Source organism: Anas acuta, chromosome 1 (genome assembly GCF_963932015.1).
Source record: "Anas acuta chromosome 1, bAnaAcu1.1, whole genome shotgun sequence".
In the NCBI taxonomy this organism is placed as follows: Eukaryota; Metazoa; Chordata; class Aves; order Anseriformes; family Anatidae; genus Anas; species Anas acuta.
The window spans coordinates 151,546,262-151,562,034 of record NC_088979.1 but is presented as its reverse complement, the minus strand read 5'-3'; the positions used below and the strand labels follow the sequence as shown (position 1 = coordinate 151,562,034).

At 42.7% G+C, this 15,773-nt stretch overlaps 1 protein-coding gene and 1 long non-coding RNA gene across 5 annotated transcripts in view; one reads left to right on the top strand and one right to left on the bottom strand.

Moving 5' to 3' along the window:
* Nucleotides 1–15,773, bottom strand: part of CACNA1I (calcium voltage-gated channel subunit alpha1 I) — a 142,432-nt gene that overhangs the window by 73,336 nt on the left and 53,323 nt on the right. For all 4 annotated transcript variants that reach the window (XM_068666731.1, XM_068666746.1, XM_068666755.1 and 1 more), the window contains exons 2-3: nt 8,391–8,526; nt 7,479–7,612 (exon numbers count right to left, since the gene is read on the bottom strand). In XM_068666731.1, coding sequence (XP_068522832.1) covers nt 7,479–7,612; nt 8,391–8,483 — 227 coding nt within the window. In that variant the 5' untranslated portion in view covers nt 8,484–8,526. The remainder of the gene's footprint in view (nt 1–7,478; nt 7,613–8,390; nt 8,527–15,773) is intronic.
* On the top strand, nt 8,414–11,113 carry LOC137848009 (uncharacterized). The gene is made up of 3 exons (XR_011091143.1): nt 8,414–8,548; nt 10,288–10,352; nt 10,989–11,113. It is a non-coding gene; the product is annotated as an uncharacterized lncRNA (long non-coding RNA).

Genomic DNA, 15,773 nt, shown 5'->3' with positions numbered 1-15,773 from the left:
GCTGTGTAACTATTCAGAACGGAAAGGATGCTCTGGAAGGGAAATGAAGATATCAGGAGAGCTGTGCTGCTGTACTGTGACCGAAACAATAGATAAAAAGGCAAACCTAGGAAGGTTTCCAAACCTCCAGGGCAATATTTCACCTATGATGTGTTTTGAAATTGACTGTTTTTCTTGTGCTATGCCACAGATTATAGACAACTTCTGAAGCAGATGGACAAGATACATTCAGCTGAGCTCCTTGAGTTTGACCCAAAAGGAAAGGAGAAGATGGAGCAATCTGGCAACGAACTGCTGGCTGGGTCAGCCAGGTAGGAAGGGAGACTTGCAAAGCATCAACCTACCCCTGGAGAAGCAGAAACATTAACCAGCATTTCATTAGAAATGAATTAGTTTATGGAGAAATGAGAGATAGACCAGTCAGCAGACTGTTAAATGAAGAACCAAAGGGGAAAGCGTTGAAATTAGGAAAAATGTAAATCCTTACAGGGCTTCCATGTCAGGAACAAAACTAATCAAGGCACTAAAAGATGTAGGGAAGAGAAAAATTGTATCGTCTGTACACCAGTGCCAGGGGCCCGAGTAATAAAGAGAATAGGAATTGTTCATTTTATGAGCATAAACAGACTAAATGGCAATAGGGAAGCCTGGTGGGAAGATTCACATGAGAGGAATATTAAAGTCAATGATTTTAACCTAGCAAGGGAGACTCAAGTGGACAGAAAGGGAGGGGGTGTAGTGCTCTTTGACAAATTTCGAGTACAGACTCGGTGACAATTTGGAAATTAAGAGTTAAGTTATGGATTAATTTTCTGCTATTTAAAGCAGAGAATTCCTCCTGGCTAGAGGGACAGGTTGGCAGGAGCTTCACGGAGTCCGACAAAGGCAAGGTCCTGCACTTGGGCTGGGCCTCAGTACTGGGTAGGAGCTCTGCCAGAAAGGATCTGGGGGACAGCAGGTGATATGTGGCCCACGGTGTACCCTTGCAGAAAGGAAAGCAGAAGCCATACCAGGCTGCACTGACAGGAGCACAGCCAGTAGATGCGGGAAGGGATTATCCCCTTTGCTCTATGGTACCTCTGCAATGGTGCATGGCAGGAGAGCAAGACTGCAGATATAAATCCAACAGGGAAGGGAGGCTCAGACTAAATATACAGATAAATAAGCAGTAGGGCAGAGGCCCAGAGAGGTAGTTCAGTCTTCATCTCTGGGGCATTCCAAGACCAAACCGGACAACTCCAAGCAACCTAACCCGAGTTTGTTATTTACCCCTGAGCAAGATATTGGACTGGACTCCTCATAAGGTCCTTTTCCAACCTTAATTATATTCTTAGCCTATGAATATGACCAGGTATATACAGATCACACTTGAAAACAGCTCTCTTGGTATTGCTCTGTAACTCATAGGAAAAAAAAAAAAAAAAGAAGAAAGAAAAAAACTCCCCTTATCCATTCTGCAAGAGTTGGATTTGGACAACATACTGGGGTCACCTAAATATTCTTACAATTCCCCAGCATTTACAAAAAAGTGCAGCATAAATTAAAAGCTGATTTTTAGAACCAAAGATGCAGAGATGGTCAATTAAGATGTATTGGTTTGTTGTTGTTGTTTTTTTTTGTGGTTTTTTTTTTTTTTTTTTTGGGGGGGGGAGTGATCAATGAACTTAAAGCTGGGACTACTTAATTACATGTGTCATGTACATGCCAAGTAAGATCATCAATGCTACTAAATATAATTGGTGGATTACAGGGGTCATATTCATTAAGTTGAAAACACATGGAAACAGCCATGTGTCAAACCTGTCAGGATAAAGAATTTAATTCATGAACTACCGACAACAAACAAGTATTACTTAAGAATATTTATCAGGTATCCAAGAAGCTACAAGAGAGACAAGAAAGCTGAACTAGTTAAAAAGATAGTACAAAATGAGCAAAAGCAGCAATATAATGAAAGCAAGAAAGGGGAAGCTGATACCAATGAATATAATTTAAGAGATGAAAAATCCAGAAAATTTGTAAGAGAACTGAACAAACATAAAATGGTACAAGTCAATCACTGGAAGAAGAAAACAGAATTGTCATGAACAGTGTAAAAAGGCAGAAACATCAATTAAAAAGAACAGTTCTATGGGGAAGGTCAGATAATTTTTTTGTAACAAAGATGATAATGAGCTGCTCTCAATTGCAGCTGTGACCAAGTATTTTACCTGTACCTATCAAAATAAGGATACTCTAAGATAAACAGGGCTGGACAATTTATATCCAAGAGTTTTAAAAGAGTTGGCCAAAAAAGTCCTGGACCAGTGCTGTTGATTTTTGGTTAGTCTCAGAAAACTGGGAAAGCATCCAAAGGTCAGAGAAATTCTGGTGCTGTGCCAGTGCTTTAGCTACACAGTGATCTCAGTAGGCTGACTGGACTGATGCTGATCACAGCACAATAATGAAATCGTCAATACGTGGCTTTGATAGATTACGGATTAAAGGTGGATAATAAAATTAGCCGTAATCAACACAGGTTTAAGGAAAAATAGACATCATCAAACTAATGTGCTATAATTTCTTATGAGATTACAAGTCTGGTTCACACAAGTAATTATGTTGATATGACTGGAATGATATGAAATCATCATGACATACATTAGCTAGAGAAAAACTGGCTAAGTAATAGGCCTCACATGCAACAGTAAATGGGGACTTATTTGTGAGCAGATGTACTCCTGTAATGTACAATTCTTGCCACTCTGTTCTTTATTTATTTATTACAACCTGGCAGAAAATTTAAGAAAAAAAAAAAAAAAAAAGGTGGATTTTGCAGTTGAAGCATATTTTTAAGAGAACAGAAAAGAAACAAAGAGGATAAGCCAGCAACACAGAACAGTATGAACTGCTTTGGAAATGCAAATAATATATATGCCAACATGAACAAATGCAACACCACATATCTGGGAACAAAGTTTGCTGTCCCTACTAATAGGAAGGGATTTTCTTTCTTCAGAAGAGATGATTGTGAGGTGGAAAAAATAAATAAATTATATAAATAAATAACAACTTGGAGCCACTGGAGAAAGTAGCTGAATAAAATAACAGAGAGGTGTTGTGACTACGTAGGTTACTGCAATCCTTAGCTGTAGGAATAGGGAAATTTGGGTTCTGAATAAAGAGACCATATTAGCAATGTTTAAGGCACTGAAGTGACAACTTGCTCTGAGTGTCTTGCTCTGCTGTCCACCACAGCTTTTTTAAAAAAGCTGTTAAACAAACCTGCAATTGTGTCTTAAAATGACAAAATACACAAGTCACACCATTCTCATCAAAGTCAAGGTTAGGATGGGATTTGATCAGTTTATGAGATCTACGTTGTGGTGTGGTGATGGAGAGAGGCAAAGAAGGGATACTCTGTGACAGATATACCAGCCTCTCCCCAGCTACTGAACTAGTTAAGGAAAGATTTTGGATGTATTCTGTGCACAGTTCTGTAATCACAAGCATCCCCCTGGTCACGCAATAGAGCCCTATCCCCTTAAACTAGCTACCACCCATACAAGTAGAGTGCAAGTTGCTAGAGAAATGTCTAACTTAAACGCCTAACTTAAAAAGGTGATGAGCATTATCCCAGAAATAAGTGACTTCTCCTAAATTCATGTAGAGAGCCTGGCCTAAGTTTTCAGCGTGACTGATTATCTCAGTTTTCAAAAAATAGTAGGCTCTCAACTTTAGGAAGCTGCCCTTTGAGTTGCTGCAGATCAAGCTCTCCAAAAGCACCCATTGCTGTGGGAAACAAATGACGACAGACAAGACATGAACACAAACACATGGGAAGAGGGACTCCCACTGGGACAGCTGGTGACAAACAGCCTGCGTGAAGCGTCTGGGAACCTGCAACCTCCCGTCACCAGCAAGCAGTTGGGAGCCAGAGTATTGGAAAGCCAAAATTGCAGCCCGTTGCTTGGGTGCACAAGGGCATGGCCATTCAACCCAAATTCCCTCCCTCCATTGAAGGTAACAATGAAGGAGAACATTGACTTAGGACTGTTGTTTTGTGTTTTTTGTTGTTTGTTTGTTGTTTTGTTTTGTTTTTTTTTTAATCCTTTCTGGAAAAAAAAACGTGTTGAAGGTGGTTGGGGGAGGGAGTGTGCGAGAGGGGAGAAAGTTCTGGTGATGTCAGCTCCTATCGCCATGGAAACTGAGCATTTTTAGTGACAATGGAGTCTTCCTCCTTGAGCTGCTGGGTTGCGTGGGGAGCAGGGGCAAGCAGGGCAGGGGCACACAAGGGAATTCAGCTAACTAAAACTATAGCTTCTGGCTTTCCAAGGAAGCGAGGAGGAAACTACAAACGAATGCCTGAATACATGGCTTATGTAACCAAAGCACCGTCTGGGGCAATAGCAGCAAATAATCATTATGCTCTTTGATAAAACACGCTGTCATGCAGCTAGGCAGATGGAGGTATCTCAGCCACCCAGGAGCACCCGACAGAACAGTCCCTCGCCTCCACTTGGCTTTTCCAGGCTGCAGTTCACTCTCTGAACCTTTGATGCCTTGCTTGGAGCACCACTTATGTATGTATTTTCAAAGGGAGAAAGGAAGAAAAAAGGCTGGGAAATACAGGCCTTATTCTTGAAATTGAGAGATACTCGAATGTCTTCTAGGCAGTGCATTAGTTTTCAACATTATGGATGTTTTCTTAAGGGTCAAATTCATGACCTCCCTTGCAGTCCTTGAGAGCCCAGGACAATGAAAAAGATAAGGCTTTTAGATTAAACTGATTAGCTTATTTTCAGGATTTAACACACTGGCATGGAGAAAATATGCAAGACCTGATGCAGGCTGTCTTCCCTTAGTCAGAAGGCTAAGGCAGCATTTGGACCCAGAGCAAGGTGAAGCCATGATCCAGGTGTGGGACCAGTCAGGATAAAGTCTGGGGCTTAAATCTGAGGTTAAATAAAAGCCTACAGTCTGTATGTAAGGGCATGTTTGAGCCTCTACTTGGATTTGATTTAAACAGTGCAGACCGTTTTAATGAATTTCAAAGAATAATGAATTAATAACCATAAGCTTTTATAACTCAAAATACATTATATAGTCATTAGTTCTATATAACTAAATGGGAAAATCTTTCTTTAGCAGAAGTCTTTTGAGATCAGATATTCTAATGAGATTACTATCATTTCAGCCTGACACCTCATGAGGACAATTGTATAGAAATCAGGAAACAAATTTCTTTCAGTTTTGGGCCTGAAATGAAAAAGTCCTCCACACTGATTATTTTATATCTAAGGAGTTGATTCTAAGTCTCTTCGGCATTGAAAAGAGTTCAGATGCAAGTTTCATTTCTAGTACCACTATCAGATGCGCAAAAGGCTCTCTGTTCTCAGATTTCTCCATCAATGATGGCAGATGAAAGGTATAAATGGGGTTTACTTGCTTCTGATATAGGTAGCAGGGATTTCAGAGAACCAAGGAAAGGTTGAGGTGGGAAGGGACATGGTAGCTCCCTGCTCAAAGCCCTGCTTCAACAGGGCCACCCAGAGCTGCATGCCTAGGACCACATCCAGGCAGCTTTTGGAGATCTCCAAGCAGGGAGAGTCCACAGCCTCGCTGGGCAGCCTGTGCCAGTGCTCCACCACCTGCACATCAAAGAATGCTTCCTGATGTTTAGATGCAACCTCCTGTGGTGCAGTTTGTACAACACTCATTTTCATTTGTTTCCTGCATGGAAGAAACATTTGAACTCACTCTCTTCCATTTAGCATTGCCCTACTGATTTCTTCATCTCTCCAGATAGCACTGCTCACACGCCATGGGTACTAGGCAGAACAAGACCCCCATTCCCAAACTTTTTACACCCCAGCAATGTGCTGGCTATGTATGGCGTTCCCACCTGGAGCAGAGCCTTCCTCCCATCCTGTATACGTAAAACATCACCCCAAGGAGGAGCACCATGGGCTCTGAGGTCCCCTTTTCTAACACACTTATTCTTCCCTTTCCTCCTCAATATTTCATTTTCCATGCACCTGGTCACCAGCACCTTTTGCCACCAGCACCTTTTGCCACCAGAAGCTCAGGCTAGAACATGCAATGGTCTGGTTTTTCTCACCAGCACGTGTCAGATGCTTTAACTTTTCCTTTCCTGATGAACTCACAGTCCTCATAATGTGAGCCCATTTTAAATCACATGCTAATCACAGCAGACTCAGGCACAAGAAAGGTCTTCCCATCTCATGCACATTGCTTTAATTCACAAAAAGATACAGCTTTCATCTGTCTGTCCGTCTTTCATGTGCAAGCCGGCTGAGGATCAACCTTCAAACTTTTACAACTGAACTGAGTTTGAAAATCTCAGCTCCCCCCAGAAGCAAACAATTATACACCACTCCAGAGGGAACAGCTTTCAAGTCTTTCTGTAGAACAACTGTGTCAAAAGCAAATGTAAAGACAGCGCTGTTCTGCACCTGAGGGAAAAGCTCTGCAAAGAGAGCTTGAACTCACTGCTGGCTCTGTCAGTAATACACGCACTTCCAGGTGACAGTGAATGCTGGTAATACCTTGCTGGGAGGGAGAGGAAAGTGGGGGGTTTCTCTCTGAAAAGATTTCAATTCCTTTTCTGTACTAACAGCAATATTACATAAATTTTCTGATTTTTTTTTTTTTTTATATATCTTTTATTATAGCACAAAGCAAAATGATTGAAAACGATCAAATCCCAAAAAGCACATGACCACTGGTGTCAGAGAAGGACATTTTGCTGTGATTCCACAGGCACATCCTGGTAGGCTTTTCACTTCATACATGCAGAGGAGAAATCAGAGCTTCTCCATAGTAACTTTCTTATAAAAAACACTCAAATGTCAACTCGTCCCAGTAGTATCATGGGTTAGGCCAATGCAAAAAAAGACAAAATTCCCAGAGTTTAAAAAAAAAACAAAAACAAAACAAAACAAAACAAACAAAAAAAAGCACTACATTCCTACCTTTGAAAGGAGCTGTTCCAGCTGTTGCTGGAAACAGAGAAGGCATCTTGGTTTTGGTAAAAGTTGTACCTCCTCCACTCAGACATTAACAAAAACATTTCTGGGCTTGCTCTTCAGCTGGTACAACTTAACACCCTCTGCTGAAGTTGTGAGATAGACAGCTGCACATCAGCTGGAGAGCTAAGCTACCTTGTCTACTGTTTATTCCATAGACTAACCCCAGCATACCAGATTCAATTTTGCAAACTTCCTGGAGTAGCACCAGAGTGGAAACTTTCCCATCAGTTATACCATGGCAAATCAAGAGTAGCATCATTGGCTTTGCAAGGATTTACTTTTACCTTCCATCAGGATATGAGGGGCTTAACCCTGCTCAATACGCCTTGGGAAAAGCATTCATAGTTGCCAACAACCTTCATATGTTCTTCAGATGGGGAGTTTTTTCAGTTCCATAAAAGACTCCAACAAACACAGAACAAATAAGCACAGAAGCTGTCAACCTACCCAGCCATAACAATGAAGAAGTCCAGGCGGTTCCAGGTATCCCCAAGGTAACACTTCTTGCCAAAGATCCCCAGGGCCACCATCTTTAAAATCATTTCCATTGCAAAGAAGATGAAGATGAAATCATCAAATACCTGCCAATCAGAAAAGCAAGAGCAAGTTTGACAAGCATTCTCAGCTTTAAAATACAGAAAGTGAAATAAATGTGAATTTCAGTGCTTCTGAAAATGAGTTAGGGGCAGGGCTGGACAAGCTTTTTCCACTCAGCACTAGTACCACAGCTATCTGCTTCTAAAGCAAGCAAGACGGGGCTCTGTTTTTTCTCTATGGATGAAATAATTTATGTAGACTCAGGGCCTCCTTACATGAACTTGAAAGAAGGTGTTGGCTCAGAACCAGCAGGTCCAAGACCAACCAGGGACACACAGACATTCCTGGCCACCTAGGAGGTACCAATGGCCCCTCTTAGTGCACCTGTTCTTTCTTCTCCTTGTTTGCACCTTGAGTGCCATGTTACCTGTGGACTCGGTAGTACTCTTGCTCCTCAGCAGAGTAGCAAATGCATTGGGGGTTGTTATTCCCTCCTGTCTGGGCACCATAACCACAGTTATTTCTCTCTGAGCTATGTATCTTGTAGCTGCCTGTGTCGGGAAGACCTGCCTTATGCACAGGACCAGAAAGGTTAACAACTATTCCGTATTGCCTGGTCACATATAGTCTTCATTAATTATCTTTCTCTAATCCCATTTACCTCCTCCTCAATGCAAGCTCTTGCCATTTTACTAATTTGCTGGCCAGGATGTTCTCACCAACCTTGTTGGTAAGGTGTTGACAGCACACTGACGGAAAACATGTGTGAAACGTTATGACTTGTACTGATGTGCCATCACAACAGGAAAGAAATCTGCTTACCTGCAAGATTTTACACCTGTCAGACAGGCAGTCCATATCCTCACATGGCTGGTACATCCCCAGGGTAACGCAGTTTAGCAAAATCACCATCATGCTGACACATTCAAACCAGGTGGAAAAGAGTCAAGGAAAACTTCTGCAAAAGTATCACAGCCAAGGTAAGTTTGATCTAGACTTGGGATGTCAAAATAGGAAGATGAAGGGAAATAACTGCTGGTGGGCTGATATATTACGTTCTTATGTTTTTCTCCCTCAGTTCCTCACTTCTCCACTGTTTGGTTAAGCCAAAACTCTTCTGAAAATGTGAACGTACAGGCAGCTCAGAGCCCTAAGGTACTTAGACAAGTCAAATTGTTGCCGTAGTTAAACACACACTGACTCCTCTCTTGTTGGCTTACAGATCTTACAAATACAGTGGGAAGAGACTTTCTGTGGTGCCACAAAACTCAGAGGCAGCAGAAATCTCTGGGGTCTGATGAAGGGCTATATCGAATACAATGAAACGGACATCTGGGTCTCTGCATGAGCCCAGCAATTACAGCCCTTCTGGGAAGGGGGTACAGCATAAGGCTAGAAGTCTCCCTCTTCACTTCTGAGAAGTGAGGAGTGAAGATAAAGAGTTGCCATATTGGAACAGGTCAATGGTCCATCTAATCTGTTATTCTGCTTCCAGCAGTGACCCATGCAGGATAAAACTTCACCATGTGCCTAATTAAGTTATTCGGTAACCATGGGGGGAAATTGCATTTCTGACCCCAGCTGGTGATCTGTTTGTGCCCTAAAGCACGAGGATTGATAGCCCTTATAATTGTTTTCTCAGCTATAGTGGTGTCCCTGCAGATGCTTTGCTTATTCATTTGAATCCTTTGTTGAGGATCTTTCTGAAATATCTGCTTCAATAGTAGTTGGCAGCCATAAGCTACATTGGCTAATTATACTTTACATTAAAAAGTGTTTCCTCCTATTATACTTAATTTGTTGCCTTTTAATTTCATCAAGTGCCACTTCACTTATATGTTACAACAGAGGGTAAAAATGGTGTAGTTGAGCAACCTTTTCTGTGCCCTTCACAGCCTCTATCTGCCTCGTTTTCACCATCCCACTCTTTCAAATGAAGGAGGCTTAGGACCCAATTCTCACTTATCCAAGGACTCATTTACAGTGTTTTAACTCTAAAATTGGGCACACATTTCTGTGATTTCTTTCCAGCATTCGCATTGCAAAGCAGCGATGTAGATCTAATGAGAATGGACCTCCAACCTCTGGCAGAAACATCACTTGTGTAATTTAACACGCCTCACAAGCATCCCTGCTCAGTTTCCATTTTCAAAGTTTTGTCTCTTTTTTTTTCTTAATTTAAACTAACAGAGCTGAGAAATTGTCTATTAAAAATACAACTCACTAAGTGCACCCGTTTTCACTCCTCACAGAACCAAATCCAAAACTGTGGCTTGTATCTCTGGTCACTTCTGAAAGACACTCAAAATCTGTGGTTTGTTCTGAGCAACTTTTCCTTGCTTGTTCTCTGACAGTGATTCATGACTAACCCACATAATCTGATCTAGAAGATTATTAATTCTTTCTCTTCTCCCCCACCTGGTTTTCAGTGAGCTACCCTCAGCTGCAAAATCAGACAAGAACAGGGAACCAGCTCTACTGTGCCAATCATGCTATGAGGTGATTTCAAGAACATGTTATCACTCTCCCTTACAAAGTTAATCCCAAGCAGTCTATGAAGTAAGTACATAGAGCCTACCCTCACAACGGGCTTCAAAAACTGAGGCCTTTTTGGAGAGAAATATGTCAAAAGGGCATGAGTAAAATGCTTATCCCCTGAGCTCTATACAAAAAAAAAAATTCAATTTCCCACTTTTCTCTCTCCTATGTATTTCTATAGTGACCCAATTCACAGCCCAGGAAAGCACCTGGATAGGTTTCCATTACCTCTCCCAGGCCTTTCAGGTAAGACTACAGTTCTCTTCTGGACTTTCCAAAAACTGTTTTGTGCCAACTCTCACAGAAACACAGAACCACAGAAGGGCCAATGCTGGAAGGGGCTTCCTATGGTGATCTTGTCCAAAACCCCCGGTTAAAGTAGGGTCAATTACAGCAGATTGCTCAGGGTCTTGTCCAATATCGGGTTTCAATATCTCAGCCTTTGACTACTTATGCAGTGTTTGCTTACATGGGATTTCCCATACTTCAGTCTATGCCCATTGCCTTTTGTCCTGTCACTGGGCACCACTGAGCACAATCCAGCTGTCATCCTTAATCCCCCAGGCATGTGTTATCCCCATCAGCACTCAGAGTACTCCTGGCTGAAATAAATACATAGAAAACAAAGAGCAGAAATCGCTTTAAAAGCTAGAAGTTGGGTGTTTTTTTTTTTTTTAAGGAAATGACCAGAAAACATGACACAAGAGACCTGACAGCAGGGAGTACTCTCCAACCACCACCAGCCTCAGGGAGCTCAGGGCTTGAAGTCAGGGGTTTATTTTGCAAATATCTATGCTTTTGTGTGTGTGCTTCGGCAGTGGCATCATGCGGGTGGCTGGGATGCTCCTGTGCTAACTTTTTTCCTCTCACTCCCCCCTGCAGCAGCCCTCAGGGTTTCAGTAACCTGAAACTCAAGGTCCAGCCAGCCGTGGCAAGCACTCCCCAAAACCCTGCAATTTGGGCCAGGTGCAGGAGACCCTGAATCTTCTTTCTCAAAAATGCGAGGCTGGCTGCACTCAGTTTCTCCTCCCCCGTCTTTCAGATAACAGCTCTCTGAAAGTTTGCCAGCCTCGTCCAGGCTTCCTGAGGACGCTGCTGAATCGCTGGCGGCTCCTGGGCGATTAAAGCGACATTAGGAAAAGCTTTCCTCCTGCCGCCACATGGTTTTCCTTTCAGAGCAGGCAGGGGCCCCCGAAAAGGCAGATCCCACCTGCAGTGGAGAGGAAGAAAGCACGAGGAGAGAAGCAGAGCATCTCCTACCCCGAGTCAGGAGGGGTTGCTGCCCGCTTGGGTTGGCGGAGGGGGTAATTAGAGGTACCTGTGGCCTTCCATGTGTCACCGCTGTCAAACACCATCACGGCCTCCCGTCACCACGGCAACAGCCTGCAGCCAGGTTCATCATCTTCCTTTCGGTGGTGAGGCCTCCCCCTCCCCGCAGCCTTCCCCCGCCCTGCTTTTCCCCGTGCTTGAGCCTGCAATTAATTTCAGCTGCTGACAAAGCCCGTCTTCGCAATCTGCATCATTCGGTCAGAAGTTTCATTCCTAATTAACTTCTCCCGAAGTTCAAGGCATCTAATTACGCAGCCTGAGTGCGGCCCATCCAGCTGGTGGCCGGAGGCAGCTGCCACGTATCCATTGACCCTCCACCATCCTCCAGCGGGGATGGGTAGAGACTCAAGGGGGACATCCATCACCAGCACACACCAGGGGAGAACCACCCTAAACCACCTGAGATGGTGCCTTATCTGAAAGCCACAAATTGCAGGGCAATTAAGGAGATCTCCAGGTGTTTCTGGGCCCTGGACATGTTGCCGTATCCATTCCTAGAGATGCCTTGAACATCTTGGGCCCACTGAACCTGCAGTAAAAATGCCTTGGCTACAAAAGGCTAACAACAGGAGGAAGAAATTAACTCTACAGTGTGAATGGTTATGGTAGCCCCTGCTCCTGCCCCAAAACAGAGAGCAGGGCCTGCTGCAGCAGAGAAGTTCAATAACTGAAGTAGCAGCAGCAGGTATCACCTGCAAAAAAAAAAAAACATAGATGGAAATATGGAGCCCCACACGATGCTTCCCAGACAAACACTGGACAACCATGCACACAACTTCTTGTGGCCTCCCACCTCCGAGCCATCACCAAGTGGGCACATCCATGGTCACCTCCATGGTCACCCTGAAGATGAGACATCGCATTTCCATGATCATTCCTCCTTTCTCTGCCTCCCCTTTAGGATCCTTCCCATCTCCCTCGTTCCTAACCATGCTTTCCACTAGGTAGACAGCTGCGCCCTGTCATTCCAGTTTGCAATGATTGCACTTTCTCTCCTTTTGAAACAAGCTCTGTAAGGACAGCACTGTGTTTCTTCCCTGTTTTCCTCTACTGCTTTGTGACCCTCCTGCAAGAAGCCAGGAGGATGCTGTAAACTGCTGCACGACAGTTAATATTTCATTTATAATGAAAGGAATGATTTGTGTTGCGAAGGTCAGAGCGACAAGTAGCTCTGGGGAAAGAAGTTCTCATTTTCTCTCCTTCAGTGCTATTGGCTTTTGCAGATACCCTCATAGGTGGGTCTCATTTTTTTTTTCTCCCAATTTTTTCTTATCACCGCTTTTTTTTCCTCCTTCTTTTGTGCTGATGTATAGGAATTTTGTGTTTTGTTTTTTTTTTCTCTACAAAACAAGCTGACAGAAGCAACAGGGTTCCTTCACTTCAGCCTCAATCTGCTAACCTAACCCGGTAGAAGGAGTTGAGTGAACATCAGATGTTACATTCAAAGGAAAATACATCTCAAAATGTGTTTGTGTTCAACTAGATCAAAACAATCAAAACACTTCTCAGAACAAAAAGCTTTAAAAAATCTATTTTGGAAAGGCTGAAACATTTCTTCTGTCTTTTTTTTTTTTTTTTTTTTTTTTTTTAGCACAGAGAAATGTTCCAACACTACAGAAAAAAGGTTGTGGGTTTTTGACCTGACTTAGAACTCTCACTTTCTGAGATCTGAGTCAATCAGAAATTAAATGCCAATACCAAATGTTGCAAATGCTGGGATTTCATGGTAGCCAAGCCACTAAAGACAAATTATAAAGGCTTTTCTGCAAACCTTCAAGGTTGACATGCTCTAGGTCTTCAGATATCAATGTAATCTCTTGTACACGTATATGGCTGCTTTCATCACTTCATCATATATACATTCTTCTCCTGAAAGAGGAGCATCTGACATATGCATCATTGAGGTCTTCAAATCTTTTGCAATACTAATGCCAAGGAAAGGACTGCGGTACTGCCAAAAACAGCAGGATTGTAACATTGATTTGAGAGGCACTAGGGAAGACTTACACAACCTGCGATGGTGTTCCTGGGAGGCAGGGCAATGGAGCACAGAAGAGGGAGGAGATGGAGAGATTTTAAATACCTGGCAAATACTTCCATGTTTCTGCTCCTTGGAAGGGAGTTTCCAGCAAAAAATAGATTTATCAGAAGAGGAAAAAGCTCGACCACATCCACATTAAATTAGATAAACACCTAGAAAAGGAAGTACCTTGGGTGAACCTCTCTGATCAGTCTGACTTCCCAGGATCGCTCAGAAAAGGGGTCTCTGTAGCAGGCTTCTGGCTACACAGCTCAAATTCAGAGCTATCTTAGAGACTAATGAGAACTAAGCTGGTTGTATCTCACTCAACGTATTATATCCACTGTGAATACACTGCAGATGGCTTTTTTTTTCCCCCATTGCAGAAACAAAATGGAGCAAATTTCTCATTTCTTAAAACTCCTTCCGTAATGATTTATTCAGACCTGCTAATTGTGTCCATTAAACTCTCAAGTCTAGCAAAACCAAAACTAATAGAAAGAAATTTAACCTCTGACAGGAAAAATGTGCAATTGAGATTAAGAGGCTAAGATGGAATCTGAAGAGCAAATAGACAGAGGTATTAACACAATGAGACAAATCTTCAGATATTCCAGGAACAGGAAGGCAAGGGGTGAGCTCTGACATAGCTTAAGGCCACCACAGGCCACAGAGGACCACTAATTAAATGGTGGACTGCAGAGAGAAAGCAGGACTTGTTTACAATACTCCATCACAGCAAGCACAGGAGAACCCATTGTTCCTAGACCTAGAGTGAGTTGCACCAAGAAATCTGGCTGGTTGTCACAACAACCTGATGGATATAAGTTGGTCATCTAAATCAACCTGTTGTTTTCTTCAGAAGAGGTGTACAGATGAGATTTATTATTCATTATAATTATTCAAATACCTGGCAAATACCATGCTTCTCCATCAATTCATCAAAGCATCAATGTTGCTACAGCCCTACTGTTAATGATTACGTCCTGCCTGTAGCAGCTGGACCCTAGAGTTTTTCTACTGATAACGACCCACCTCTGAATTGCATCTAGCTCTTAGGGTGCAAAAGAGCATCTGTTTAACAGTGTGCAACATTCCTACAAAGCTGTTTACTATAGGAAGCATAAAAAAAAAATGTAGCATCTGTGGAGAAAAAAAAAAAGAAAGAAAGAAAACAAAAAACAACACCCAAGGATCTTTTTTTTAGGTTAGAAGAAAGTAATTACCCAAATTTAAACTTGAGCAGGGTATCAGAGGTAATGACTGTTCCTGGAGAAAGAGCTTTTTAATATCCTTAGATGGCTGGGACTGCAGTTGCAGGTCTTTTTGCCAGCAAAGCAATACTCCACCATGCTGTGGGATCAGTTCAGGACTGACTCGAGAAATCACACCTCCTGCTGACCCCCAAATGGTGCCTCCTGCAGCATTCTGGCTCTGCCTTGGAGATCTCCATCCAAAATCTGACCTGGCTTCACATTAGGATCATGAACAAGGTCACAGCATGAGGTAATATGACTGCAGCTTGGAACATTATTATAGTAAAAGATGGTTGAAAGAATTTTGCTCCAAAAGCTCCTAATAGAAGGTTCAGCAGCTTCTTCCTGCTGCAGCTGTCACAGCAGGGAAGGACCACCAGGGGAAGCCCCCTCAAACACAAACTAGGATCCAAACCTTAAAACTCTTACTGCTTATTGAGATTTCACTCTGTGGAGTCAATTTCCCACTGGTATCAATAGCTAAGTAGGCACCTTAGAAGAGTTAGACTTTATTTTTACACTCGGCTAAAGAGGACCTCAATTTGTGATAAGGGCAGGCCAAGGCAGATAGGCTTTTGTAGTCCAAGAGTGATTTGAATTAATGGTGTGTTCCAGAGTTACAAAATTTGAATCTGGCCTGGGCATCTGAACGCTCTGAACCACAAGCCCCCATCGTGCATGACCCTGATAAGTGAGGAAACAAGTCAGAGAGACTGGCGGAGTCAGTGTTGTCAAACCAGAGCCAGACACATGGCATGTTGTTGGTTTTTTTTTGTTTGTTTTTTGTTTTGTTTTGTCAGCATTTTATCTGATTTAATCTGGATGTATTCAAGCTCATTTGGCAGAAAGTTCCTTCCAAAGTGTAAAAACATGAAGTGCTTTGCAAACAAACCCAAATCTCCCCAACTCCTCCTCCTTCATTTCTGTGCTTTGTTGGCCTGCCTCCCAGAAACGCCACCCCAAGTCATGTTAAGTCTTCCCCAGCACCTTTCAAACCAATCTAAGAGTTCTTCAGAGTTCTGATGTGTCTGGCAGTACTGCAGTCCCTTCTTTGGCCTCTAT